The 26,382-nt window shown below is 38.1% G+C and overlaps 1 protein-coding gene across 4 annotated transcripts in view; it reads right to left on the minus strand.

Annotated features, from left to right (window-relative positions):
* Positions 1-305: 305 nt before the first annotated feature.
* The window catches only part of LOC117432129 (carnitine O-palmitoyltransferase 1, liver isoform-like), a 36,296-nt gene continuing 10,219 nt past the window's right edge, over positions 306-26,382 (minus strand). For 3 of the 4 annotated variants that reach the window (XM_034053638.3, XM_059001891.1, XM_059001890.1), the window contains 17 exons: positions 25,488-25,630; positions 24,392-24,563; positions 23,692-23,793; positions 22,746-22,883; positions 22,237-22,314; positions 20,272-20,379; positions 18,319-18,406; positions 14,183-14,378; positions 12,542-12,730; positions 12,240-12,345; positions 8,353-8,469; positions 5,482-5,646; positions 4,509-4,643; positions 4,111-4,263; positions 2,480-2,593; positions 1,847-1,939; positions 306-1,181 (listed from right to left, as the gene is read on the minus strand). In XM_034053638.3, coding sequence (XP_033909529.1) covers positions 1,095-1,181; positions 1,847-1,939; positions 2,480-2,593; positions 4,111-4,263; positions 4,509-4,643; positions 5,482-5,646; positions 8,353-8,469; positions 12,240-12,345; positions 12,542-12,730; positions 14,183-14,378; positions 18,319-18,406; positions 20,272-20,379; positions 22,237-22,314; positions 22,746-22,883; positions 23,692-23,793; positions 24,392-24,563; positions 25,488-25,630 — 2,184 coding nt within the window. In that variant the 3' untranslated portion in view covers positions 306-1,094. Of the gene's footprint in view, positions 1,182-1,846; positions 1,940-2,479; positions 2,594-4,110; positions 4,264-4,508; positions 4,644-5,481; positions 5,647-8,352; positions 8,470-12,239; positions 12,346-12,541; positions 12,731-14,182; positions 14,379-17,367; positions 17,453-18,318; positions 18,407-20,271; positions 20,380-22,236; positions 22,315-22,745; positions 22,884-23,691; positions 23,794-24,391; positions 24,564-25,487; positions 25,631-26,382 lie in introns of all 4 variants that reach the window. The other variant, XM_034053639.3, reaches the window with a different exon arrangement.

Consider the following 26,382-nt stretch of genomic DNA (forward strand, 5'->3'; position numbering starts at 1 on the left):
ATTCTTCGTTTTTTGTGGAGGGGTACCAACAAATTTGAGCACATCTGTATATAAAAATGACATGGGTGCTGTTACATGTGTTTCTATAATTCACGCTTGTTCAGATGGCAGATTTTTCTCAGAAGATGCTAGCTAAATTACCAATGCCCAATGTGGTCAGAAGAAGAGATGTGAAAAATTGCGTGACAGGACACAGACACTGACTGTTCTGTAACTCTTAAGTTAGGTTAAAAAAAACAAAACACAATTCAGTTTCAAATAAATTAAATATCAATAAAAAATAAATCAACACAACAGAAAAAAGATAGCTGTCAACCTTACTTTTATTGGACAATCTCATCACTTTGAGGCATTCCTTCTGTTTTACATATTTGTGAAAATGCCACTGCATACAGTGCAACTTACAAATCAAGAAGTGAAAGGTAAAGGCTGGAATCGCATGTAGTTCTCAAGTCTTTCTTGTTTTAATGATTTAAGTACGTACAGTACTGTACAATATTACACTGCCACCCCTAAAACTTTCACCTGCGAGTATTATAATGTTACATTGAATCCTTGTGAACAGTACGCTTCATTTTACCATACAACTTTCTTATGAAGCTTCCTTCCACAGTAATGAAGGGAGAACCCTCAGCCTCTTCACATTCCCATGCAGGGGGTGTGAATCAGTGCGTATTCCTCGTTTATTTACAGCACGACCCCTTTCTGAGGGAGGGGCTTTTATTTTTTACTGTCGTTACATCTGGACCAAGGTAAAAACCTGAAGTATGAAAAATAAAAACAGCTTTTGAACTATTTTGTTTTTTCTTGACTTCATTAAATAATTTAGCAGCTAATAATAACAGTTACTGTACACTGCACTGTGTAAGACTGCAATATTAACACTTCATTCCTGCATTTGCTACAACACTATTTTCCAATACATTTTTTAAACATACATCTTCATTAAACATGACATACATTAACTGTTTTTTTTTTTTTCAGTTTCATTTTTTTAAGATTAAAAATGCCCAAACATTTCTGTACAAGCGTACGGAAGCCTATTTTGAAACAGCAATCCAACAGTTTTTCTTTTCTCGTCTGGGGCAGAACACTTATTTGCCTGCCTTTTTGTTGAGGTTGAAGAGAGCGAGGATGTCAAGCATGGACTGGATAATGTTTTCTCCGAATCGGTGAGAGTCCTGCAAACACAATAAAAGCCATGTATATAAAACATGCATTGCAGAGGAGACCTGAAGCATTCACAGGATTTTCATTGAAAGCATGGTTTTTCACAATATGTAAAAATGTTATTATAATTATGTTATTAAATATTATAAAATCACAAAAATGTAGCTGAAAATTTCAATATAAAGCCTAACAATTAAAAAAAAAACAATTCAGTGCTAGTTTTTCTCCCAGTTATTAAAATATTAGATTAATACAGTCTTTCCCTAGATGTACTCTTTGCAGGAAATGGTCTGATAAAGAGTGTGGTTTGTAAGGTTTTGAAGGCATAGATGCAGAAAAACGGGTCACGCTCTTTATCTGATGCAGAAAGATGGGCGAATGCAAAACTGTACTACATTCTTTTGAGTTGGGTTAGGGTTAGGCTGATTTCAATTTTAAGTGCAGTGTTCATATTCTCTCAGCTGGCCCGTCACTGAAAAGCCTTTTGAAAATGTTGAACCACCTCAGAGTTAGTGTTATTAATAATTTTATGCTTGTACCCAAGTTTTCTTATTTTATCTGCTTCAACTCTCATGCACATAAGTAAATATATCTATATTTATAAGTGTGACACACACATTTCTGAATGGTAACGGCTATGATTTGGATCTCAAACTAGATTAAGAGAAAAACATACCGTCTCCGGGCTTGACAGCTTGCTGGAGATGTGGAAATTGATGAGATTTTCTCCAACGATGATGTAAGAGACACCGTAACCATCATCGGCGACCTGAAGAGGAAAGCGTGCCGTTACTACAGTTCAAACTCAATCGGAAAAAGTCTGACTTATTGAGGATTACAAAGAAAAATCAGGGTGGATCTAACTTTTTTGGTAAAAGGGACGCCCAAAGTTTGCATTTCATCTCAGTATCAGATTTATAGTTCTATCTCTGTATCAGATCCAACCCCTATCAATGTTTCGCTGGATATATGCAGATCTATTGCATTTTTGTTGGAGTGGCAGGCCTGTATAATCGAGGAACCAAATCCAAGAAATGAAGCTACTATAATCCTCTCCAAACCGTTCACAGAACAGGATTTATTGTCAACCCAGAAGGTGTCTATATCGCAACATGATTGTTTTTCCATCAGAAATACTTATCAGTACTTTTTTTTTAGCAAAAATAAATAAATAACGGAACATAAATAATGGCTATATTTTGCAACTGCAATAGAATATTAGATTCAATTTGCCCCAAAGTCACAATTCCGATGCTTTTTTCATGATCTTATCTCTGTTTTATATCAAGTTAATAAAGACTCTACTCACAGGTCCGAAGCCCCCCCCGCTGGACACATGGTGAGGGTTATTGGCCAAGTCAAACAGTTCCAATTGCTGCTGAGGAGTCTGGCTGGTGGAGAGCCTCCATGGCTCCGAAAGAACCTACAGGACAGGAAATAACAGTGAACACACTTCAAACATCACCCAGAGTTGCCCCATTGGGCTTGAAGAATAAAACTGATACGCAATTGTTAATTTATTGACGTTCAAATGTATGTACCTCTAAAGACTTTTTTTTTATGTCCTCTTATTTATTATTTATTTCTTAGCAGACGCCCTTATCCAGGGCGACTTACAAAATATAACATTACAAAGTATCTTATGATGTTTACAATCATTTTGAGTGGTTATTGTTCTTATTAGAGGTCTGCTCGGGCCTAAATTTAAAACCCAATCTGAACCCGACCAGACAAATCTAAACCTGACCCGAGCCCGAGACCTTTGAAATATCTGCATACCCAACCCGACCAACTCAACAACAGGCTTCTTCAAAACTTTGTTACCATAAATAGCCGCACATTAAGATGCTCTTGCAAATTCGCATACTCACTTCATATCACCTCTAAATTAACATTCAACAACAAATATTGCACCACGACTATGGTTTTTAAAACAGCTACCGGACAAATACATTCCTATTCAGTGTGCCGCTGCAGAGATGAATTTCCTGTCTTTTTGCTGTCATATTTCAGTAATATTTTGCAAGACTTGCATTGTACAAAGCCACATGGACTTTTATTATAGCTGAATACAACAATGTCGTCATTTTTCCAAACAGTGAATTTAGTTGTACCCTTTCCAGCAACTCCATCGGCCTCCATATTTTTAATGTAGAAAATCTCTCCTTCATATACATTTTTGGTTAACTGACGTGCACGCTAGAAGTCCTCGCCACTCACACAGCGTTTTACTCACACAATATATTTTCAGACAGGCAAAAAACGAAGCAGGAAGTGAGTTTTAGGAAGCACTTAAAATACTCACTTAAAATTACAAACGCCACAATCCACTCACTGATAACACAATGACCTGACCCGACCCAAGCCCAAACTATAATATAATATACAAACTACGGGTAGCAAGGCTCTAGTTCCTGTTACTCAAATACTGCGTTTCGTTCCATTTTTGATATACTTTGTGTGCTTTGACCAGTTTTCTGGAAAAGCCCACCAGCTCTAACTATCTGATTGTCACAATAGACATTTGGAACACAGGCTAGAGCAGCACAGTATCTGTTTAAGAGCTAGCGCGATCTAGTGAACCTAGTTTCCTTTGGTCTTGTAAATATGCAGCACATGTACACAACACCTGTTCACTAGATGGTGATGGGTCTTCTAACTTTACAGGCACTTTGCTGATTTGTCCTGCAATACATATGTGATGAATGACAAGCTGGCAACTAGAGCTGCTCCTCAGTTCAGGAAATGCAATAAGAACCACTCACAATGATTGGAAACAGAAAAGGTAAAAGGACAACATTTGAAAAATGTGTAATAATGTGTTTTAATGGTGTGCTGTTTATGAATATACCTGTATATTTAAAGCTGCAGTGTCTCAAAAAATAGGATTTAAAAATAGAATATAATAAGAATTTTTATTATTATAGAAAACATAGTCACCTCTTTCAGGAAGGGAGAATCGACCCCGAGATATTTGGACACTACGTAGAGACAGAAGAGGTGCCGATCAATGCCGTCCCCAGTCATCGCCAGACGGTACAAATTCTGGTGTTTTTCAGCCGCAAGATTGAACAGCTTCATTTTTTCTTCATTCTTGGGATGCAACAAACAAGTTATCATTATCTTGCTTCTACAGGCATTCAGTACCTGCCTCAACATTACTTTTATATACCTTAATAAAGAAATGGTATTTATTTATTGTTGTATTGTTCAAGAATTCATTTCTTCCACTTATTATTTTTTTGTTGCTCAAAACTGGGTGTTAAACTGTACCGAGAATTAACACAGTTAATATACTAGTAGTGTACGGTTATTGTTTTTTTTACTGCAGCTCTCACTGTTTTTTGGGAATCCATCATGGCGTGTACAAAGTTGCATGATTCCACGGTGCAGGAGCGCACAGTCTCCGTTCGACCCTCTCTGAAGAGTCGAGTCATCGAGGCTTCGTATGTCAGGCAGAACTTGCCCTTGTCCTGTGGGGGGGGGGGGGGGCACAATATATTTAAAACCTCAAACTAGCAACATTGAATGCATTTGTGTCTAGGGACATATTAGCTGCAATCAAAGTTAAATATCTTTTTAATGTATGCATTTTAGAGAAAGACAAGGGTCTTGACAGCCCACAGCTTGGGTGTATGTCAGTTGATAATTAACAATAATGTGGAAAATAGTCATTTGATGCTTGCCTGCAGATTTTTGAGTAACTCTGTAATTGAAACTTGGCTATAGACAACCTTACTTTAATATTTCTGTGGGGAAAACAAAGAACAGTGGATATTCCTTGTCAAAAAACACCTTGGGTTATTCATAGAAATCTCAATGCTTCTGCTTACTTTTTACACAAATAAGCTTGTGAGTGGATGATGGCACGCTAGCCAGCCACTTGAGGACAAAGCCAGCCCTACAAACATCCGGGTGACCTCTATGGACGCCTGGCCAGTAGGGACACCGTTGCGCGAGGAGAAACAGACCCTGCCAGTTCTAAATCCCCAGTGAAGACCAGCAGGTTGGCCACTCAGGGTCCTGTTAAAGCCAGGTTGTCTGTCTAAGTTTCAAGTTTCCATCATTCAGAAAAAAAGCTGTAGACAAACATGAAATGGCTATTTTTATGGAAATTAAGGATTACAGATGTGGAAAGTTGTTTCAAATTACAGATATTTCCTCTTATTATCGCTCACTGCCTGCACAACATACCCAAGCATGCCTCGATCTAATGATCTCAGATACCTAGGTTGAACAGGGAGGAGTTGAATAGGTCCAAGTAAACAGCATGCTTGACCCAGTGCTGACCAGGTCTAGACACTCTCTTACCCGGAAGTGAGCCAGCTGCAGGGCGATCTGAATGAAGGCGTCGGGGCTTGTCCGGCACTTCTTGATCAGACCTTTTCCAAATTTGTTGAATGGGAAAGTGTGGGAGTCGACATCGTCAGCCAGTGCCTGGGCAACCTTCAGAGAGCTCTGGATAACACTTTGGCACTGGAGACAAAATAATGAAAGAAATGAGTGCGAGACAATATCGTATCAAAAAAAAAATCATGGGGCAGTAATAAATATAAATACATTCAAACACTTCCAGGTTTTACTATGAGCTTCAGTTTAAGCTGGTAATAAGGTAATTCCTTGAGTTACAGTGCCACCTGGTGGTAAGACATTTTAAACCATAAATTGAATATAACAAATTAAATCAACTGAGTGCCAAAAAGTTATTAACTCTTTAGGGTCTGCCTCATGTTAAAAATCCCGCTGGCAACCTGGCTCTTTAACTCTTTTTACTAAGGCACTGTAAGAGACAGCCCTGCTGGCGATGCACCATTTGAAAGAGCAGAGTCAGAGCTTTTTAAACGAGGTCCTATTAATTTATTTCTGGCATTGGACCATGTCAGGAGAGAGCCATGAATGTGAGTATTTTGCAATGTTACTGCTGCACTGTAAGACAGACCTACCTTAGTGCATTAAACAAACATTTTCAGACAAAATATTTATAAAAGAAGAGAAATGGCAACATCAAAGGCACAAGGATATATTTTCCAATAAATGAAATTTATAATTAAAGTTCGGGAGGAGAGTCAGACACCAATCCCCGCATCACCAAATTGAATCATTCAATTTACACATTAGCTAATTTAAATTGTTAGCACTATAAATACCCTCTTCACTTATCTCTCAGTTGCGTTTTGATTTCATCGTAACCCACCACCTCCCCATCTCCACCTTTCTTAATAACAGTTTTTATGTTTTATCAATGGGGGTCTCAGCCTCGTCCAGTCGGCCAGACAGTGAACCCTCAAACCAAGTTAGGTTTGATGCCAAATGAATGTGTATATACAGCATACTTTTCTGTTAAATCGCATACTCCGCATTCTCTACAATAAATATTTGTACTAAAACATTTTGTGATTGGTGTTTGTCCCGAACTACTGAAATATATATTTGTTTTTCAGTTGACAGTGTTTGTGGATCAGATGCACATCACAACTCAACTGTTAGAGTTAGGTTGCCATGGTCGCCACCTTACAGGCCTTTGAAGCCACAGTGAATAGCTCCATCTTGCACCACATGATAAGGGTCCCTGGGACGAATAATTTGAATGTGTTTTTTTTTTCTTTTGCACATTTTCCAACTGTTCAGTTTTTTGGGGGTTTTTTTGCTTGCTTTTGGTCCCTTTTGTATATATTACCATGATTCCTTTGTTTATTATTTGAGCTGTCCATGCTAAAATACATTTTATAAACAATAAATAATGTGTTTTTTTTTTTTTTTTTTGTTTTTTTTTTTATGGAAGCCTAGCTAGCGTGTGCATATTCATTTCATGTAGGACACGTACCTGTAACCCTTATAGTTAAAGAGTTATAGCCACAAATCTAACAACAGTAAAAAAAAAAAAAATGCTCAGACCCTATTAATGTCTAAAGCAAATATGTTTAATTTTCTCTTTCTTGTTATTAAGGATACTAAAACATGCTAAAGTAGCAGCAACAGTATTGAAATAATGTTACAAAATAGATGGTCATTGTAAAAACACACGACTACTACAGCTATGACCCAAATTTTGCATTACTCTATAGAATTCACTAATTTTGCTTCATAAAGTCGAATGAATAATGTTAAGTTAACATATTTTTTAACATATTTTTTCATATGCATAATGACAAACTGACAAATTGAAAAATGTGACATTTAAAAATCTATATTGTTGTACTATTATGGCTTCCGGTAGACAGCAGTGTGGAGTAGTGGTTAGGGCTCTGGACTCTTGACCAGAGGGTCGTGGGTTCAATCCCAGGTGGGGACACTGCTGTTGTACTCTTGAGCAAGGTACTTTACCTAGATTGCTCCAGTAAAAACCCAACTGTATAAATGGGTAATTGTATGTAAAAATAATGTGATATCTTGTAACAATTGTAAGTCGCCCTGGATAAAGGCATCTGCTAAGAAATAAATAATAACATAACAGATATAATTTTAATATTTTTAATAAACTTTTGGCCATAGCTCTAGTACTAAACCAAATGTTAAGTGCAACATGTGATACGATGTCCTATTGAACTGTCCCTGATTTCCAGGAACTCTACTTTATGTGGCAACATGACAAAAAAAACAACTATAAATATCGAAAGGGTTTCATAGTTTCAGATAATAAACCAGGCACCTTATCACTCGATGAATAGTTAACTTTAGTGTTCTCAGGAATATGAAGAGTAATTTGCTCTTTCCAGTACTAGGAAGTGGCACAGGGCACATACAAACGTATCTGTGACGTTTCATCTTATCAGCCCATAATATAAATATAATAAAATAATAATAATACTTAAGTAATCGAGTTACAGGTAAAAACACCCCCATAAATAGATTATATTATATCTTAAGAGTCCCTTTCTAAAGGTGATAGGAAGGACATGGAAAGAAAAACTTGTTGAAAAAGACAACAATAATACTATCAGAAATACTTTCTATCATCTGTTTCCTAACTTATTTGACCTGTTTAATATCCTATTATGGGTGTTCTGTAAGATTATCTATTGTTGATTGATAGATCAATTGGTATTCCTGCAATATTTGGAGGAAGTGAGGTGGGGAAGCATATTACTGCTGCGCTCTCTGAAATTCCATTCTGTCATGGAGTCTCCTGAGAATCACCCCTTTGGGGGCTTGGGGTTTTTCAAGTTAGTCTCACAAACTCACTTCTTCTGGAATCTCCCACTGTAGTCTTTGGGGTCCAGGCACATTGGGGTTAGTGCTGCCTTTGCAATGCCCGTCCTCTTCATATCCCAGCTGGAAACTGTCTGTAGATAACACATGCTGCCAAAAAATAATAAAAAAACAATATAGTTCACCCTCTATTAACCCTTTGCGGTCCATTGTCGGACTGGGTCCGACATTGCAATTATTCCTCACAGGTCCTTTGTCGGACTGGGTCCGACATCATTATAGCAACGCAATAAACGGGTGTTTAGTCGTTTTTTCTCCGGAAAAAGCCGAGAAAACCATTCAATTGCCGAGTGGGAGCGACAGGAGCCGAGACAAGTTGAAAAAAAAAAAAAAAAAAAAAAAAAAAGGCGGATTTCATGAATAGTCATACATGGTATCAGGTATCAGATAATGGGGCGTTCATAGTAAACAAGCTGGCTGAGTGCGTCAGCGCACTGAGACTATCATAGACATTTGCAGAGCTTTTTTCAGATGTTATAGTAATAAAATAATTACTTGGATCGCATTATTGAGGAGTTTGGTGATAAAACGAGTGATCGGAAGATGATCGATCGGTATGTATGACTATTATTATTATTATTATTTATTTCTTACATAGCTGGACGCTATAGCAAACGAAAGGGTGGGGCGGGGATGGAGATGCCTAGTGTGTGCTTTGTTGATATGCAGGGCCATTTAAACCCGTTTGACTGTGGAAAAAAATACTTTTAAACAGCGCGTATAAAATCAACTGCGCGTGTGAAAATTAATTAGACCTGGCGTGCCTGACGCGCGATTAATAAATGGACCGCAAAGGGTTAAAGAAAGGGTCACTCAATGCACAGTACATCTTAAACACTATGAATTACCATATACAGTATCCATAAGTCTTTCTACAAGACTGAGGCACACATTATAGTGAAAGTGTTGTTGATTTTATTGTTCTCATTTAATGAACAATAATTGGCCAATGCTCTTGTACTTGTTCAGACCCACTCTTCCAAGACAAGTCACATGATAGGCACAGAAACATGCGAGTCATATGAAAAGCTCTGATTGGTTACTGAGGTGTTGGAGTCCTCACACGTTGGCTCTTTCTCAACCAGTCGCTGTTTCACGAGGTGATGGTATAAATATTGGGTATGTAAGATTCACTCCTTTGAAACAAACACTTTCAATAATTAAACTGCACCAAAAATTTATAAGGAACGGTGTTGTGAATTTTGTAATAATGAACTCATTACTTACTGTTACTTCCTGGTATAGTCTATTTTGCTTTATAATTAAATCATGTTTGGGGGTGTTAATATGTTACATTGCTGTACTAATAGCCAAGGGAAATGTTGAATTAAGGATTTCCTCAGGCAGCCCTGTATACTAGTCAATAATGACATATTTTGATATAATTTTCAGGTGAAATCAAGTTTAACCCTAATTTAAAAAATAAAAAAGTGCAGACTTGATCAGGTTTAACTACAGGGTGATTAGAAAGCAAGTTTACCACATCAACACACCATATCATTGATACTTACTTTCTAATCACCCTGTATGAAGTCTGAAACGTTAGGTTATTTTCGTAACTAGAGCCCCGTGTTCTTCGCAAATACGAAATAACACAAAATAACACAAAATGTAACCTATAAAACAAAATAAAACGAAATGCAAATATAAAACGAAATAAAATGAAAAAACATTGTAAAGCAAACCTAGAATCACATTTTTAAATGAGGGGGTTATACAAAAATACTTTAAATAAATACTTGCAATCGTAGTTGTCAAGGCTCAGCCGTTACCATAGACACGGTCTGTAGGGATACTGAAGCTCTGACTAGCACTTGCACAGATGTATAATTTGAAGCGAGATGTTTGGGAATTAAAATTGTGATGGGAGAGAAGAGATGTTTGTTTCTAAAATGCCTAAACCGTGCATAACAATTAAACAACACTGCAAAGAATTTGAGCATGAGGGGATGTATGCAGCTGATGTTGACAAAATAATAATGGCTGGAATGGGAGTCGAAAGATACCGTCGTTAAGCATTATTAGCTGTTTTATTATTATTCATATACATCTATTATGATTTTATTAATGTGTATCTGCAATAAAATGACATTTGTGAAAAATAAAACAAAAAATTATAAAAACATAAAAATAATTTCAGTGGCTCTAATCATAAGCCTGGTTCCCTGAAATAGAAAGCATTTGTCGATGCATAGTTCACCCCCTAGTCTTTGTAAGTCACTTTAGATAAAAGTGACTCCTAAATAATACATAAAATACTAATAATAAATAAAGACCCAAATCTTGAATACTTTATACCAAAGCTGCTCTTTGAGCCTGTGATGCAGTCGTGACCCCGCCCCCGAGGGATCAAAAGCCTGCTTCGAATAAATGGACGCAGCGACCTTGAAGGGTAATGGTTAAATTTCTATTTCAGGGAACTAGGGTTATGTTAATAACCCAACGTTCCCTTTCAAGTACAAAATGTAACCATTACCGAAAGGGTGAGTATACCCAAGCCGTCGTAAGGGCATGATTGCAGAACGACCGGAATGCTACAAGACTAAGCCAAAAGTCTACCTTGTGCGTTAAGGGTTTGGTAAGGGATTCGGTGGCTTTGGCACCGGGTCTATTTTGGCATCGGTTTGGTGCCAGGTCAGTAGCAGTTATGGAATGGTTCGGTACCAGTGCGGTAGCCTCGGCCCCAGTTCGGGATCGGACGCAGGTCGGTAGGGGTACCAGTCGGTTCGGCACCAGGTCAGGATCCGTGACCGGATCAGGATCAGTGACCTCATTACCGGTTCGGTACAGGTCCACCGGGTGGCAGTAACCGCGGGTGACAACGTACAGGGATGCCCCCCTGTAAAAGCCACTGGCAAAACCACTCAGTCACCAACATGACTGAGAAAAGCCTGCTTGTTAGAATGAACTAACAGCCTTCGCAATGGTGATGCTAAAATAACTGGTCACCAAAACGGCATTGAGATACTGTGGTTGTAATTGCAACAACCAGCCAAAGTATCTTGGTTCTGTGCAATGCTGCTGAGCCCAGCAGTTGCTATTACTGCACGTGTGCTGAGCACCACGTTACAGACAGGCCTGCAAATGTTATCTGTAAAAAACAGAAATAACACAATGAGAATTTTTTTCTCAACAAAAAAAACAGTAATTTAACAATTACATAAATAATATAAAATGTCTCTTATGGTGCCAATTAGCAAAAGCCAGAAGAAAATAAGCTCCAGCCGGAACTATGCATGCTGGGAGAGAACAATGTCAGCTGACTTACGTTGCTGGGGCCCTGGCTTTATGCACGGCACAAGGCCGCAGCAGGACGTAACTAGCAACAGGCTGTAGTGCACACACATACGTGTAAATAGTAAAACTATTACAGCGATTTGCTTAAATACCACATACAAAATGTGTAAAAACACAAAAAATGCCAAATATACACAGATATAAGCAACAATGTACTTATCTGAACAAGGATCTCTGATCAGGTAAGTCTTGAAAGGAAAAATGGCGCACAGATCTGTGACTGCAGTGCTTTACATCCCTGGGGGGCCGGCAACAACTGCATCTCAAAGAACTGCTTTAGTATAAAGTATTCAGGTCTTTAGGAGGTAAACACCTATTCAGTAATGGTTACATTTCGTACTTGAAAGGGAACTTCCTTGTATGCCACCTCCATGACCTGCCTAATATGTGTTATATGGAGTGGGCAGATTGACACACAGATCACTCTAATATACAAGTGTAAAACAATAGTTAATAGTGTAACTGAAATGCTTATAACAAGCTTGCTTTGCTTGTTGAGTGACAAGCTGTTCCCCAGACCTCCCTCGAGTTAATAGAGAAACCCTGTCTCTGTGGAGCCCTACCTCCCAAAGGTGACCAATAATAGGAGCATCTGCCCAGGAGTGCTCTGCATTCAAGCCCATGGTTCCATTCTTGTATACAATAAAGGAGAAAGACTTGTCAAACCACCTACAAGTGAAGAAAAAGAAAATACACCATACAAAATAAATATCCAAATCAATCCACATGGTGACTATAACCAGTGATGAGGTATTCTGGCACCTGCATAATATGTGCTAAGGAATGCCCATACCAAGCTGTTCAACATATAGCTTAAAAGAAATGCATGCATCAGGTAAATGTAATATGTTACAAACAAGCCTACCTGTCGTAGCATTTTCCATGAAGCAAAGACTTGGCATAGCTATCCAGTGATCTCACAGGATCTTCCTTGTTAAAGCCTTGCTCAGTATCATCAAGGGTCACAAAGAAAGCTGCCTTCTCAACTGCATCCAAACTCTGCTTGTTCTTCCCTTTGCTGAAGTAGTTCTGACGGGCATTGGCCCAAGGCACTCTACAGAATATAAATGAGTGTAATGCGATTACTACTGAGATTGACCAAATAATGAAACAGCTTTTTAATTAACAAACACTGTATGGAGATGGAGGAATCAAAAGGCGAGGAATACAATTTGACTAAATTGGCGGTTGGGGGAAAAAAAAAAGGACAAATGAATATCTGCCGTATTGATGGAGTTTGACAGAGTACCTGTGTGCTTGTGCTGTTTAGTGAAAATTAGTGTGTATATTTAAAAAAACACCTCTGACGCATTACTTACATTTTTTTTTAAAAGCTAGTCAAGCTCCCAGTTAAAACAGACTTACTGAAAGAAGTGCCAAACAAGCAGATGAGTTTACTGGAATAGATCAGTGAAAACTCAAGTCCCTATTAAGATCTCAGATAATACCACTCGTCAAGCGAGCATCACAACCCACAATTCCTTTCCTGGCTACATTTGGTATCATGCTTGTTTCATGATTGAGATATTCACATTAGCATGACTTTTTAAAACACAAACGGATATAATTGGAGATTTGTTACCCTGCAAAAATAGCGGCTTAGTAAAGTACAACCACAAACTGTCAGTAATGTATGGGGAAAACAACTAAACATACAGCAAATGTATTCTGCTTTGAAAACTAGGAATAAACCAATTGATAACTACAGCATTAAGGCGACTGTATTAAGCCTAGTGTAGAAATGTTTGGAAATACATGGAAGCCTCATGAACTTCAGTAACAGTAATGATTGAACCTTGATCTCAGTGATTCTTGGCTCAGCTTCCCTCTCTAATGTGGTTTTCATTCCAGCATCTCCTGCTAATGGTTCCTGCAATCAACCTTTAGAGCTTGCAGATATTTCTTTATTTCTCTAAATAGACAACAGTCCAACACCACCCTTCAGAGAGGTTCCTGTAAGAGTCACACTCACTTATCTTTTTTTTCAGTTCAGTCAGGGGTGAAGCCAGTTTGTCCTGCCACAATAGTTTACTTGTTGTGTTACAATTTAGCATGTCCAATGATGTTATCTCCCCACAGCAATTCCCAGCTTGAGTCACTGCCAGTTCTGTCTCATAAACCTTTGAGAGCATCACAACCAACATTAGCATTCCTGGTAATGCCACTCCTGACTCGCCCTTCACACACACAGCCGTGCCTTTACCCAGTAATTACTAGAGATCTTCTGATTATGTTTTGCATGAATACATTTCCTTTTAATAAAACTCTGTAGATTAGTCAAACTACTAAACCGCTTCTGTAACCAAATGGTTTTATTCAATTCAATCAGGAAGTGATTATGTACCAGCAACATGAGTGGTACTTGAAAAACCTGCCTACCTCTTAATGAAGTTATTAAATAAATACATAAACAGATACATAAGGGACCAGTGATAATGGTCCTGGTGCTAATATGGAATTGGAAGCATTGGCTACGATTCCTTTAAGCTCTCTAAAGTAAGCCCACCTGTCTCCTGCAGTGAGTGCTGCAAGATTCTGTTCTCCAGGCTGAGGCTCCGATTTATCGTCCAAAATCTTCTGCATCTGCTGCTCGATCTCTCTGGGTTTCAGCAGCCGCCCGTCGTGGTACATCCACACCTTGAAGAAGCGCCCCTTGTGAAACACCACGATGTGCTTGCTGTCCCTCACGTGCTGAATCGTGTCTACGGTCACACAGGTAGAAACACTGCATTCTAGTACTTACAAGCGGTCAGACATGCAATAGGACTCAAACATCAACTCGGTGAGGCTAAAGCAGCTTTCAAAAGGTGTCGCTGAGACAATGCATCAGCTTTTAGGTGATAGTGTTCAGATTTACAGCGGATTGTTTGGGTAGACTGCTAAAATAACCTACTGGACTATTCTCAAAATGAATATGTGGAAATTTAACAATTATTTCAGGTCTTTTCGATACTGAAATGAAAATATAGACATTTTCATCTTTAGAAAAAGTTCACTTTCGTGGCTTGTATGCTGTGATTATACATTATTCCTTAACAGAGAGCTGGAAATAAGACTCCTATTCCCCCATTCCATGTTTTAATACAAGTTTGATTATCCCCAGTGTGTATGAACAAGCTCAAGTGTACCTTATTACACTCATAGTAAAAACAGGAATGGATCAAACTGCTATGCAATGGGAGTCTTGTTTCTATCCTTATTTAAATGTATTTAAATATAAATACAAAATGTAACAGGCCTAGGCAAAACACATAATCAAATTACTGTTACATGTTACAAAATCAAAATGACTAGCCTAATGTTTTTTTCTTTTTTTTTCCCCCATTATTGGTTTGGTTTTCTTTTTACATTTGTTTTATTTTATTTTGGGGTTAAAAAACTTTGTTAAATCTGATTGCTTTCTTTTGTTTAGCACCAACGTGTTTTAAAATGTATCCACAACAATTAAACTTCAGTATGTGACACCAAGTAATGGGTTTATTTTAAAAAGAAACACCTTTTTGAAAAAGGAATTGTATTGTGAAATTTCTATTCAATTGAGGACGGTCCACATCATTTACTTTGTGTCAAGTGCTTGTTCATTTCAGGTATAAAATGTCTTGAGAGTAAAGGTCTGTTTGTGTTAATAACTGTTGCGTTATCACACATTTTAAAAACCTAAGGGAAATACTAAAAGCAGAAAATATAGATGAACGACTGCAAGGGATGTGATATTTAGAAATATGGCAACAAAAGACAAGATGTAGAAAAAGGCCAGAAAGTTAATGTTTCATGTTCAGAATGTATTCATGGAAAGCTTTTGTAAAGCGGTGTTCTGACCAAGCTTTAAAAAACAAGGCCCAAACCCTGTTGCTGTTTAGTTTCCCTTCAGTTGAAGCTAATTTCTCCAGCTACAATAGAACTCTCAAAGTGTAATTCCTGTACAGCACGAACTCTGACCCTACATAGACAGTGTGGGGTTTAGGGAGGACAGTAATTAAAATGCACAGTAATTAAAATGTTGTGTTTAGGAGTGCAAATAGAAGGGTGACTAAACAAAGTACAGCTACATTGTAAAGGGTTTAAAGCCTTGTTTGTTTCACCTCAAAATAATTTAGAGAGTGTGTTTTTTGTTTCCATCATACTAGTTTTTCATATAAATGATTCATTAGTTTGTATTTGTGTACAGTCTTTGACATGAAACAAGTTTTGGCCTGGTGAAGATAAAGAAAGGGGAACTATATGAGACACTTTTCCACATAGCTTTGATCCAGAAGCTACCCATTTTGCATCCAGGCAGGGCTACACAGTACGAACGGCCATGACAATTGTATGAGTCATCAACACAAATACTTATATATTTGCGGTTAACAAACAGAATGTATGGATTACGCTGCTAAAATGTAGTGTTCTTGTAATTTCAATTGGTTCAGTTCGACACAAGCATTATCTCAATGTGCGTCTTATAAACATTATGAAAGCAGACTTAGACTCACTTTCACTTGCACACCACACTACACTCCACACACAGTAATAACAGAAGTGCACCAAACAGAAAGCAGTGGGGAGAGGAATCAGGATGGGGTCCAGATCCCACCGAACAGCAGCTAGAGTCATTGCAGGCTCTGGGGTGTCTAATTCAGCTCACAGTCAGCCCTGCAACTGCTGGAACTGCTATGCGATGGGAACCTTATCTCCAACCTGGGAATGTTTTTAAAAATAAAATAAAAATCACCTGTCTTTTAGGCATTTCATTAGCTAACTAATTGGTTAGTTACAGGTACCTCTGAGTTTCTAAAGGGGTTCTAGTTTGTAAACTATGTAAGACACACAATAAAATGTTTATTTTATTTGTGATACTGTTTTACTTGATGATACTGAACACCATTATTTTTCTGAAGGTATAAAGCCGAAACGTTTGTCTACTAAGTTTCTTGGAATTGAATTCAGATATTATTATATATTTTTTTTATTTATTAAAAGTAGCTGCCACATTATTATTCAAACTGATCACACATGGATTAGACCAATGATAAACCCGTCCAAGATAAACCACAGATGCAGTTTATTGGAACATTTTACAGTACGAGGGAATCCTCAGCCCCCTATAACTAAAAAACAACACAAGGTGGTTGATGCAATGGAGAGCGATTCCCCAGTGCTGTAAAAATCAAATCCAAGGGTGGTTTATACTGGCAGAGTATACAGTTCCTCAAATCAATCCCTTAGCCTAGTAAAAAAAGTATTTATTAATCTGTTGACTTAAACGACTATTTCTTTTTTATGCCTAATTTACAGTTTGTCCTGTAAAACATATTCTTTAGTAACTTTACTATTGTTAAAGTGAAGGCTCTTGATTCATGTATTTCAGCCTTTTATTTAACAAAAAATGGGAAATTTGATGATTTTCCAAACATAAATCAAATAGGCCCAATAAAAGTATGGGTTTGTAACTTTAAAATCACTTGTATTCCCTGCTGGAGTCTTTTATTTGAAGACTGAGACAGGTGATTTTTTTCTCTGCATGGCGAGTCTAACAAATGAGTTAAAACATTGTAATTTTGTTTTTCATTTAACATTTGGCTCTTTTTTTTTAATTAAATGCAGTAAATTATTATTGCAATCATTTTTAAAATGGCTAAGGTTATTAGGATATCCATGCAGTTTTAACTAAAAGCTTCTGGTTAGGAGCTGGTGAGACTGGAACTATACCTGTCTCTACACCTGGAATGCGACTGGAGTTGAACATACGCTCATACTGGGAAGTGCACATTGGAATAGTATTTTGAATCATAAGCTGAAAAGCAAAAAGTCAAAAGAGTCAAAAATCCAGATAACAAATAAGAACACAAAAGAGGCAAACTAAAGAGACAAAAAAACGGGATATGAAGGAGTCCAACGGAGATGGAAAGTTAGCAAGCCGAGTAAACCTACAGACCACAGACAAAAGAAAATAAAATCGGAAATTTAAAAGGGGGAGGTGTGGCGGCAGGGGGAAGGGGGTTAGCTGCTGTGCAGGGATCGGCAGTGGGGTCTGACACAGTCAGGCGCTCACCTGAATGAATGTCACCAGCAATCCACAAAGCAGCATCGGTTCATAATGACAGACGGCTGGGTAACTGCTTTTACAAAAATATTGTGAATTAAAAAGTAAGAGCTAGTTGTTGTGCAGGGTGCCGCTAACATAAACACGCCCTACCAGGGATATAAATAAAGTGCACCTGTGCTATTTTATTATTTTACTTAATAATCAAATTACTGACAGTACATTAGTGAAAGGCCCTTTTACAATACCAAAACCATACAATGTGTAATGGAGAACAGTTCCAAGTTATAAAGTTTCTTAAAACGGAGGTAAGGTATCCTGAATATACACTACATTAGGCCAGAACATCATGGGTAAGACTCCAATACCTTATTGTTTTGTAATATTTAAATTTGGATATTCAGTGGACAAGACAATAACCTAACCTAATGCCACACCTGCATTTTAATAATCTAAATACATTAAAACTAGATGTGGCACCATTTTTATTTTAAGTTTTTGGTATTAATATTTATGAAATAAGTGGGACGATGACGTGTGCTGGCAAGGTATGCGGGTGACATTGGACAGGGGTCTTGCTTTCCTTAACACTTCAGCCACTGCTTCACCCCTCTTACCTGTCTCTTGGCCCGGGAGGCGGGAAGTATTAAACATACGCTCCCACTGGGATGAGCAGATGGGTACCGTGGATCCCATGACGAAAATCTGTTTCACACCGCAAACAATTCCCAAGCAAAATTGGAAAGTTGTATTTTAGAGGTGGGTACGGTGAAGAAAGAGAGAAAGAAATGTAAAATGCTGATTCCATTTGTTTTAGAGGGTGGGTCTGTTGTTATTAGCAGTGTCTTTCACTCAGGAATCCTTCGTTATTACTGGCACCCTGCAGTGCAATATCATCCATAACCTCAAAACAACCACAATCATAAGATCAAACTTTATAAATAAACCTAGGCATTTATCGACCTATACCAAACCAATTTGAGAATGGATAAAATGACAGTGAGCTGTTTGGTTATAGTTTGCAATATTAAAGAAATGCAAACCAATGCATTTTTTTCTGCATATTCAAAACTGAAGTTAAAAATGCTAGCACCAAAGAACCAATGACATTGGTCGAAACTGTCATTTAATTTTAGTTTCTTTTAGCATTTCTAAATGCAGCACTATTGAGTGTTTAATAGTTACGGATCTGAACCTTGTATTATATTCAATGATTTAATACGTGATTTAATACATGATTTCAATGATTTAATAATGATTTAATAAGTGTATCAATTAAAGGTCACACCTTGAACATCAGGAATAATAATAGGAATACAAAAATGTGTTTAATTGCGTCAAAGCTTCATGTCTTTTAGACGAGGTTATACTTTTATACTTCTCATTTTTAAAATAAAACTGGTCAACTTCTTGTTTTTTTGCTTTGTTCACAAATTGCTAAAACATCACTGGAGCAATGCGTCAACACATCATCTTTATAACATGTACTTTTATTAACATTTACTTCCCAGGTTGTGGCCTTAAAAAGAGTAGAACTCGGGTTCCAGCAGCCTACAGGAGTGCTTATGATCTTCAAATCCATTTTTTGGTTTGCTCTCTGCTCATGGAACAACATCCAGCAAGACTCCCAGTTGACTTTACAGGTTCAAGGAACAAGGACTAACTGGGGAACGATTGTTTGTCACAAGCGATTGTATAGTAGGGGGTACCAGAAAGGTTTCAGAGCCCTCTTTTCCACTGTTCAACTGAGCCGCACCGTGGCCGCTTTGGTGAAGCCTCTTTTTTCCACTGCTGAACCCGAGCCTTGAACCTGACGTCACACGCAATGAACGTGTTGAGACACATGTAGATGATGCAGTATAAAGAGCCTCTGTATTTAAGTTGAGAATGCCAGATCAAGGTTATGGTTGTTTTTCTTTGTTTTCGATCTTCATATATTACTGAATACAACTGAAATGCAATGACAGGCTGATTATGCAAAGAGGAGAAGAATGCTTTGCTGCGAGAGCAGTAATTTCTACTTTTATCTCCTCCGACTTGCTGCACATCACGTTGTTCGTCTTCCTCGAGTCTACTGTCTGACACAAAGTAATGACAATAATCATTAACTCCGCCCCTGTCCCTGCTCGTCTCGGAGCCAGATTCAGATGTGAGGCCAGAGTTTCACGGTTTGGTTCTCACTCAGCTCGACAAATAGCCATTGAAAAACCACCCGTACCGTGAGGGCCTAGGGCCCTCTCTGCTCGGATGTGCCAGTGGAAAAGGGGTAAGAGGGCTCATGAAACAGTCACATTATAAGAAAAATGATTCACTTTTTTTTATATATACATGCTTAGTCAATTTCAGGGACTATTTTGTAGAGACCTGTGTTACAAAAGTTGATAATCGATAAGAACAATACAAGTCGAATATCGATAAGAACAATTCAATAATATGTACAAATCTATATGCAAATGTATTTCTAAAATATATATTAATTAATGAGGGGGTATATTAGGGGATTGCAGCAGACCTAAGCCACTTCAAAGGGGTTCTGGTCAAAATAAACCATAATCCAGCTGTTCACTTACTGGCTTGATTTGCTCTCTGTCCAGCTTTTTTCTATACAGCAGGATGGCGTGGATTGTGTTTCCAGCTCTAGCTGACTGAATCTTTGTTGGATAGACGTACAGGTAGTCCTAGACCAACAACAACAAAAAAACATTTTTAAAACAAGACCAAGATATATACACACACCAAGACTCTGAATGTATTCTTCCACTGGTAATGTGACAGAAAGGTCTGGAGTATGCGTTTCCTTGTGTAATGTGGGAGTTCTTAATCTTAGCTAATACCATATTTCTTACATCCACTTGAGGCAGAGAGTTGCAGAGGGACAGGTTAATGGTTACAGTCTGTGTACCAGCTGTGCTGGGAATTTAAACATGATTTTGTGAGCTCTATTGTAGTCAAATAGGTATTTTAAATAAGGTATTTTGAAGAAGAAAAATACATTCTAGTTTGCATTCTTCACTACTGAGAACAAATTATCACAATGAAGTTTTACTGAAAGCAAACACGTTAAATAAAGCACAGTATGTCCCAGCTTGTTGTCTAGGAGCCTAGAATGAACTGACCCAGAAACGTCTCTGAAGTCGGTTCAATGGATTTGCTGGCGCAAACCAAAGCACACCAGTTCTGCCGCAGGCAGTCAGTTTACTTCAATAGTTCTGCAAGAGCTTCGTCAAGCATGTAATGTATCAGCACTTTGTTAGTTAGAATAATTTCAAGTTAATGCTTCAAATCAGATAAGTGGTTCTCTGGATATAGGTAATAATGCAAAAAGGTATTTGGCTGAGCTTGGCAGAGGTGTCAGAAAGAGCTAAAAAAAAATGAAGCAAGTGAAAATAACTTTTAAGCTCAATAGGATTCTTAGTTAAAATGTAAAAAGAAACCTGTTAACTGTTTCTTTCATTTTCCACTTAGGCCTGAAGAGGAGACTTTTGTGGTTTTGAAAGCTAATGTTTTTATAGCATCACTGCAGTTTTGAAAGAAGCGCATGTATCTGATACTAGGTTAAGTAAAGTTCTCAGTTTGCTGCTTTTCTGTAGTCTGTTACGCTTGCACTTCCTGGCCCATTTCAAATGAGCAGTATCTTCTGGGTTGGACCCTGTCAGATTTACAGGAAGCAGCTGATAGGTTAATGACAAAAAAAGCGGCGTTGTAGGGTGGGAACACTATTACTGTCTCAGTAAAAATTACTATTAAATGCAAGTCTACCTAAAAGTAAGTCATATAAACAGAGCTTTCCTAAGCCTAGTACAGATATCGGTTTTCAAATGAAAATGCAGGTTTGCTATGAGCTTCATTCAAGTGCTTCTTCAAAACTGCACATGCACTATTCACAATAACCACTTCAAAGAAAATAAGAATAGAAGCTGACTCATGACAGCTGAGTGATCAGTGCAATGTACACAAAACTACAGTATACTGTTAATAGCTAGCACTGACAGAGAACCTGGCACATTGACATGAACTAATCTTACAAGCTCATTAGCACACCTGCCAAGTCCAACATTGGCTATTAAAAAGTGCAATTTCCTGTTCTGGAGAAAGAAAACTGAATTAGTGCTACAAACCAGCTGAACCTAAACGACAAATGTGCCAACCTGGCCCAGCCTGGCCTCATCAGGTGCTGAAGTACAACGAGGTGAAATATCCTAAACTGATTCTCTCTATAATGTACAAGTGCGCCAATGCAGCGCTGCCAGCACTGTTCATGAATAAGTATTAACTCTCAGGCTCTTTAAAGAATGCTCTGGTGAGTACAATAAAGTTATGTATGATTGTTAATAAGCATTCAGCAATGCAATACTGTTTGTTTTGCATATTAATAATTGGTTAAGGTAAAACAGTGATGAATTATGTTATCGTGTGGAATTGAGCAGGATTAGGGGCAATGCAGCTTTAGAGAATTTGTATAATATTTATAAATGGTTCGGTATTTTAATACAAAGAGTTTGTGCCATGTGACTTTCGTGCTATAAATGACTTACCATTGCATAATAATTACTGTTGACCATGATTGGTCCGCGTCCTCGGAGATAGATATATTCTTCCCACCAATCGCTGACCTGGAAAACATGAATACAAAACAGTGATAAATTGGATTTACAGCACTGTAATTCAAAAAATCTGTACATCCCATGGTTCAAAAGCAAGCAAGAAGGAAATGATCTTCAACCCAGGTAAAGAGGGGAGGACCGGTGATAATCTTTAACACTCCTTTGAGTTGAGTGCAATTACAAACTTCAGTAATTCATTAAAATGATCTTTCCTATTTAGTTTTGTCACAAATAATGATGCATGGCTTTGTCACATGGCTTAACCCTACTGCATATTCATATATAAGACTTTGTCACACAAAAGAGTGCTTTGACATTCAATTCCCAGTCTCTCCCAGAGGTTTTATGAACAAAAGAACCTTTGCAATTAGAATGTGCTTTATTACACAAACGCTACACAACTCTATAGAACAACCGTAAGCAAAACAACATTAACTTACGTAATTTGTTGCCCACCAAGACTTCAGTTTCAGATACCACTGCAGGCGGGGTCCCAGGTTCACTTCAAAGTCTTTAGCAAGAGCCTCCATTCTATTGTACTGCTCATCGTCCATTAGCGGGCGGGCTGACTCCAGGTACTACTCCAAACAAAATAAAAGAAGAAGTTTATCAAAATCACACACAAAGTGGGGGACAAATGTTTGGCTAATGCCTTCAGTTCATTCAGTTTAAAGAATGTTGGCTTAGGTGTCTATCAACCTATAACCCATCGGGATAAAAACTCATCTGTGACTTTACTGCACTGGGGAATCCCCCTCCGATTGCCTATCTGTGGTTACCCTGAGATTGCCCATAAAAAATTTCTCGCAATCAGGCAGTCCCCTTTGTGCCAGACTGCACATGAAGAACAAGCTGCCAGTTTCGAACAATGGCACTGTGCAATTCAGAGTATACTGACCTGCCCTGCATAAAACCAGCCAGACTCTCAAAACAAGAACATTCTGAAAGCAGTTGCAGTACAGCAAGAAATAAATGAGCTGTTTAAAGGACTGCCTTAAAATGGGAAGCACTCTATACAGCACTACTACATACTAGACTGCCATGCATATGTGCATAGGAAAAAGACTAAAGACTGGAAAATGCTGACAGTGGTTAAATGCTTACAAAACATTCAAAATGTTTAACGCCATTAGCATACCTAACACAAATAGTACATTCTAACATCATTTAAGAATCATGCTGCATAGCAGTTTGGACCATTTTTGCTTTTTCTGTAGTGTGAACCTAATTAGAAATACCACAAACCTTTACTGCTACAGAACGAGGACTTGGGCACAATTTGTTTCAAGGACAAAGACACGTTTCTATTGATTGAAACAAGAACCACGAATACACACACACACACACACACACACACAAACACACACACACACAGGTTTGACTCACTTGTTTCATAGTGTCTGCGACTGCAGGTACAGGAAGGCGTGGGAGTGACGTCTGGAAGCTGTACAACATTGGTTTGGGTCCAGAGAAAAGCTTCACCAATGCCTACAGAGGAAAAGCCATAAACAGAATGAACAGGGATGGCAGCAGTATATCTCCACGGCACACTTCAGAGTTTTAGATTTATACATTAAAATAACTTATCCAATTCTGAGAACATTACAGCAGAATGTAACTTGCAAGTGATTTTAGACTGTTACATAAAAAGCAATCAGGATATGAGTCAAACAGTCCTAGCACTCTGTGAGCATTCATGGAGTAGTCTTTATATGTAACAGGTTCAATGTTTATTACAAAAAAAAGGTGTTTAAACCTAAATTAAACAGATGATTGCAGAGAATGACTTCCCTTAGACCAAGCTGTGCATCTGCTTAACAATGCAAGGTAATATCGGAACACTGTGATTTACCCAAACTTCCTGACATTGAATTTGAATGTATGCAAGACAGATTCCAAATGAGATGCTGTAAAAAAAAAAATTATAATATATATTCACAGTACAGAAGACAATAAAAATCACCTGTTGCTAGAGCTCACTATTTGATAATGGAATTGTACATTCCTGTGACGTGACCACGCAATTGAGCGAATAAAGTCCCTTCAGCTACAGCTCTAAACCCACTCTGTGGTACAGTATGCTCACCATCCAGATTCGGGTTCTCTTGGGCACTTTGCCGTGTGCACTGAACATCCAGCCATGCCAGGAGAGCAGCATCTTCAGGGAGCTGCGCATGATGTAGATACCAGCCACCCACAGACCGGTGCCGATGAGCACTCCTCCCACAATCTTCTGGCTCTCATCAGACAGGTACCTACTGCAGAGGACCAACAAGAGCAAGGCTGGAAATCAAGATCACAGCAAGCAAGACTCTCCTGACAGCAAAGAAGAAATGGATGCTTAAACACTGGAACAGCTCTGAAGATACATTCAGTCTGAAAACAGTATTTTATGTGTACAGACATTTTGCCATATTAGTACATAATTATAGGGATTATAGAGTAACTGTCTTTAACTCATAATGCAATTATAGAGTCATTATAGTGCACTGCATGTTCATTATTTAATAATCACTGCTCCTCATAGTTTGCATTTGTACCTCTTTAAAATGATTAACTTCATACAATACATGTAGTAATTACATGGTGGCAGGTACTACTTTATAATGTAGGGGTATGAGGCATGTTTTTATGTCTTAGTGATTTTGGACTCAATATACCCAGGAGAAAAGTTAAGGGAGGGGTTGTACTCTTACAGATTGTTAATCTGCGTCACCACCAATTTCAGTCAATAGGTGGCACTGTGGTTACTAAAGCGCTTTTTTGTGAAATAAAGATTTATGATAGTTTTGTTTTAGCTGAATAGTTTGTTACAACTATGCCATTCGTCAAGGTGGAAAAAAAGAGCACAAAGCACCTGTGGATTAATGTTCTTCTTTAATGCTAGCTCCTTCAGAATCAAAATAATGTCCCATTTCTGATGAACCATAAAACTACCACAAATAGAAAGCTCTACTGCCATCTATGAACTCTGTCTTTTTGCAGCTTCTGTGTAAATAGGTGCAACACAGTAAGGACTGTGTTCTCAGAAGACAGTACGAGTCAAGGGCAGTGAAACAATGTGTTCTCAGAAGACAGTGAAATTGATTTTGGGAGTGATCTCCTCAGATGACAGCAGTTTTGCTAACAGTATATTATATATATATATAAACACAGGACTGAAACTCCCGCAAATTATTTACCTTATGGGGAGGTGTGCCCCGATTCTGGCTATCAACCCGAATGAAGGATCTGTTTTTGTGTACGCGGTTGTGGACATGAACCCCACCACAACTACCAGCAAACTTGTAGGGCTTCCAGGGAACACTCCGGTCATGACCCCATTCTACAAAGGGAAACAGGGTCAGCAAAGTGCTTTAAAAGGGCAACGTGGCATGGGTATGACAAATGACAGAGTTAAATTAACTAATGTCTTATACTTGTTTAGATACACCTTGAGGGTTATTTTGGTAAATCTACTAGTAAAAAGGCGTGTCCCATTTTGGCAGTAACTGCTCAAACAATATAACTTAATAGTAACAATATAACAAAACAGACCATTACTGTCAGATGAAATATGAAAGGCAATTTATACTTTTGAAAATTACAAAAGTGGGTAAATGCATTCAAAATGTTTTAATTTAAAAAATAACCCTGTTGGTGTCATTTTCTGTTTCAGTCATCACAATTATTATTATTAGTCATTTAGCAGATGCTTTTATCCAAAGCGACTTACAGAGACTTGCATCAACAACTGTTGCAGAGTGGCTTACAATAGGACCTTGGTTTTACATCTCATCTGAAGGACGGAGCACAAGGAGGTTAAGTGACTTGCTCAGGGTCTCACACAGGGAGTCAGTGGTTGAGCTGGGATTGAACCGGGAATCCTGGTATCAAGCCCTTTTCTTTAACCACTGGACCACCATTTAACCATTTATTTTAATTGTATTTATTGATGTTAATAAGACTGATCCCTAGTGGGAAAAACACCAGCAGGGTTGATAAGCAGTGTTATTTACATCCAGCGTTTTGTAGATGATACAACACTTAGTCTAGGAGAGGCATGCAGAGCATCAGGATTTGGCAGCAGAGGAGCTA

The sequence above is a fragment of the Acipenser ruthenus genome, chromosome 27 (genome assembly GCF_902713425.1).
Source record: "Acipenser ruthenus chromosome 27, fAciRut3.2 maternal haplotype, whole genome shotgun sequence".
NCBI classification, from domain to species: Eukaryota; Metazoa; Chordata; class Actinopteri; order Acipenseriformes; family Acipenseridae; genus Acipenser; species Acipenser ruthenus.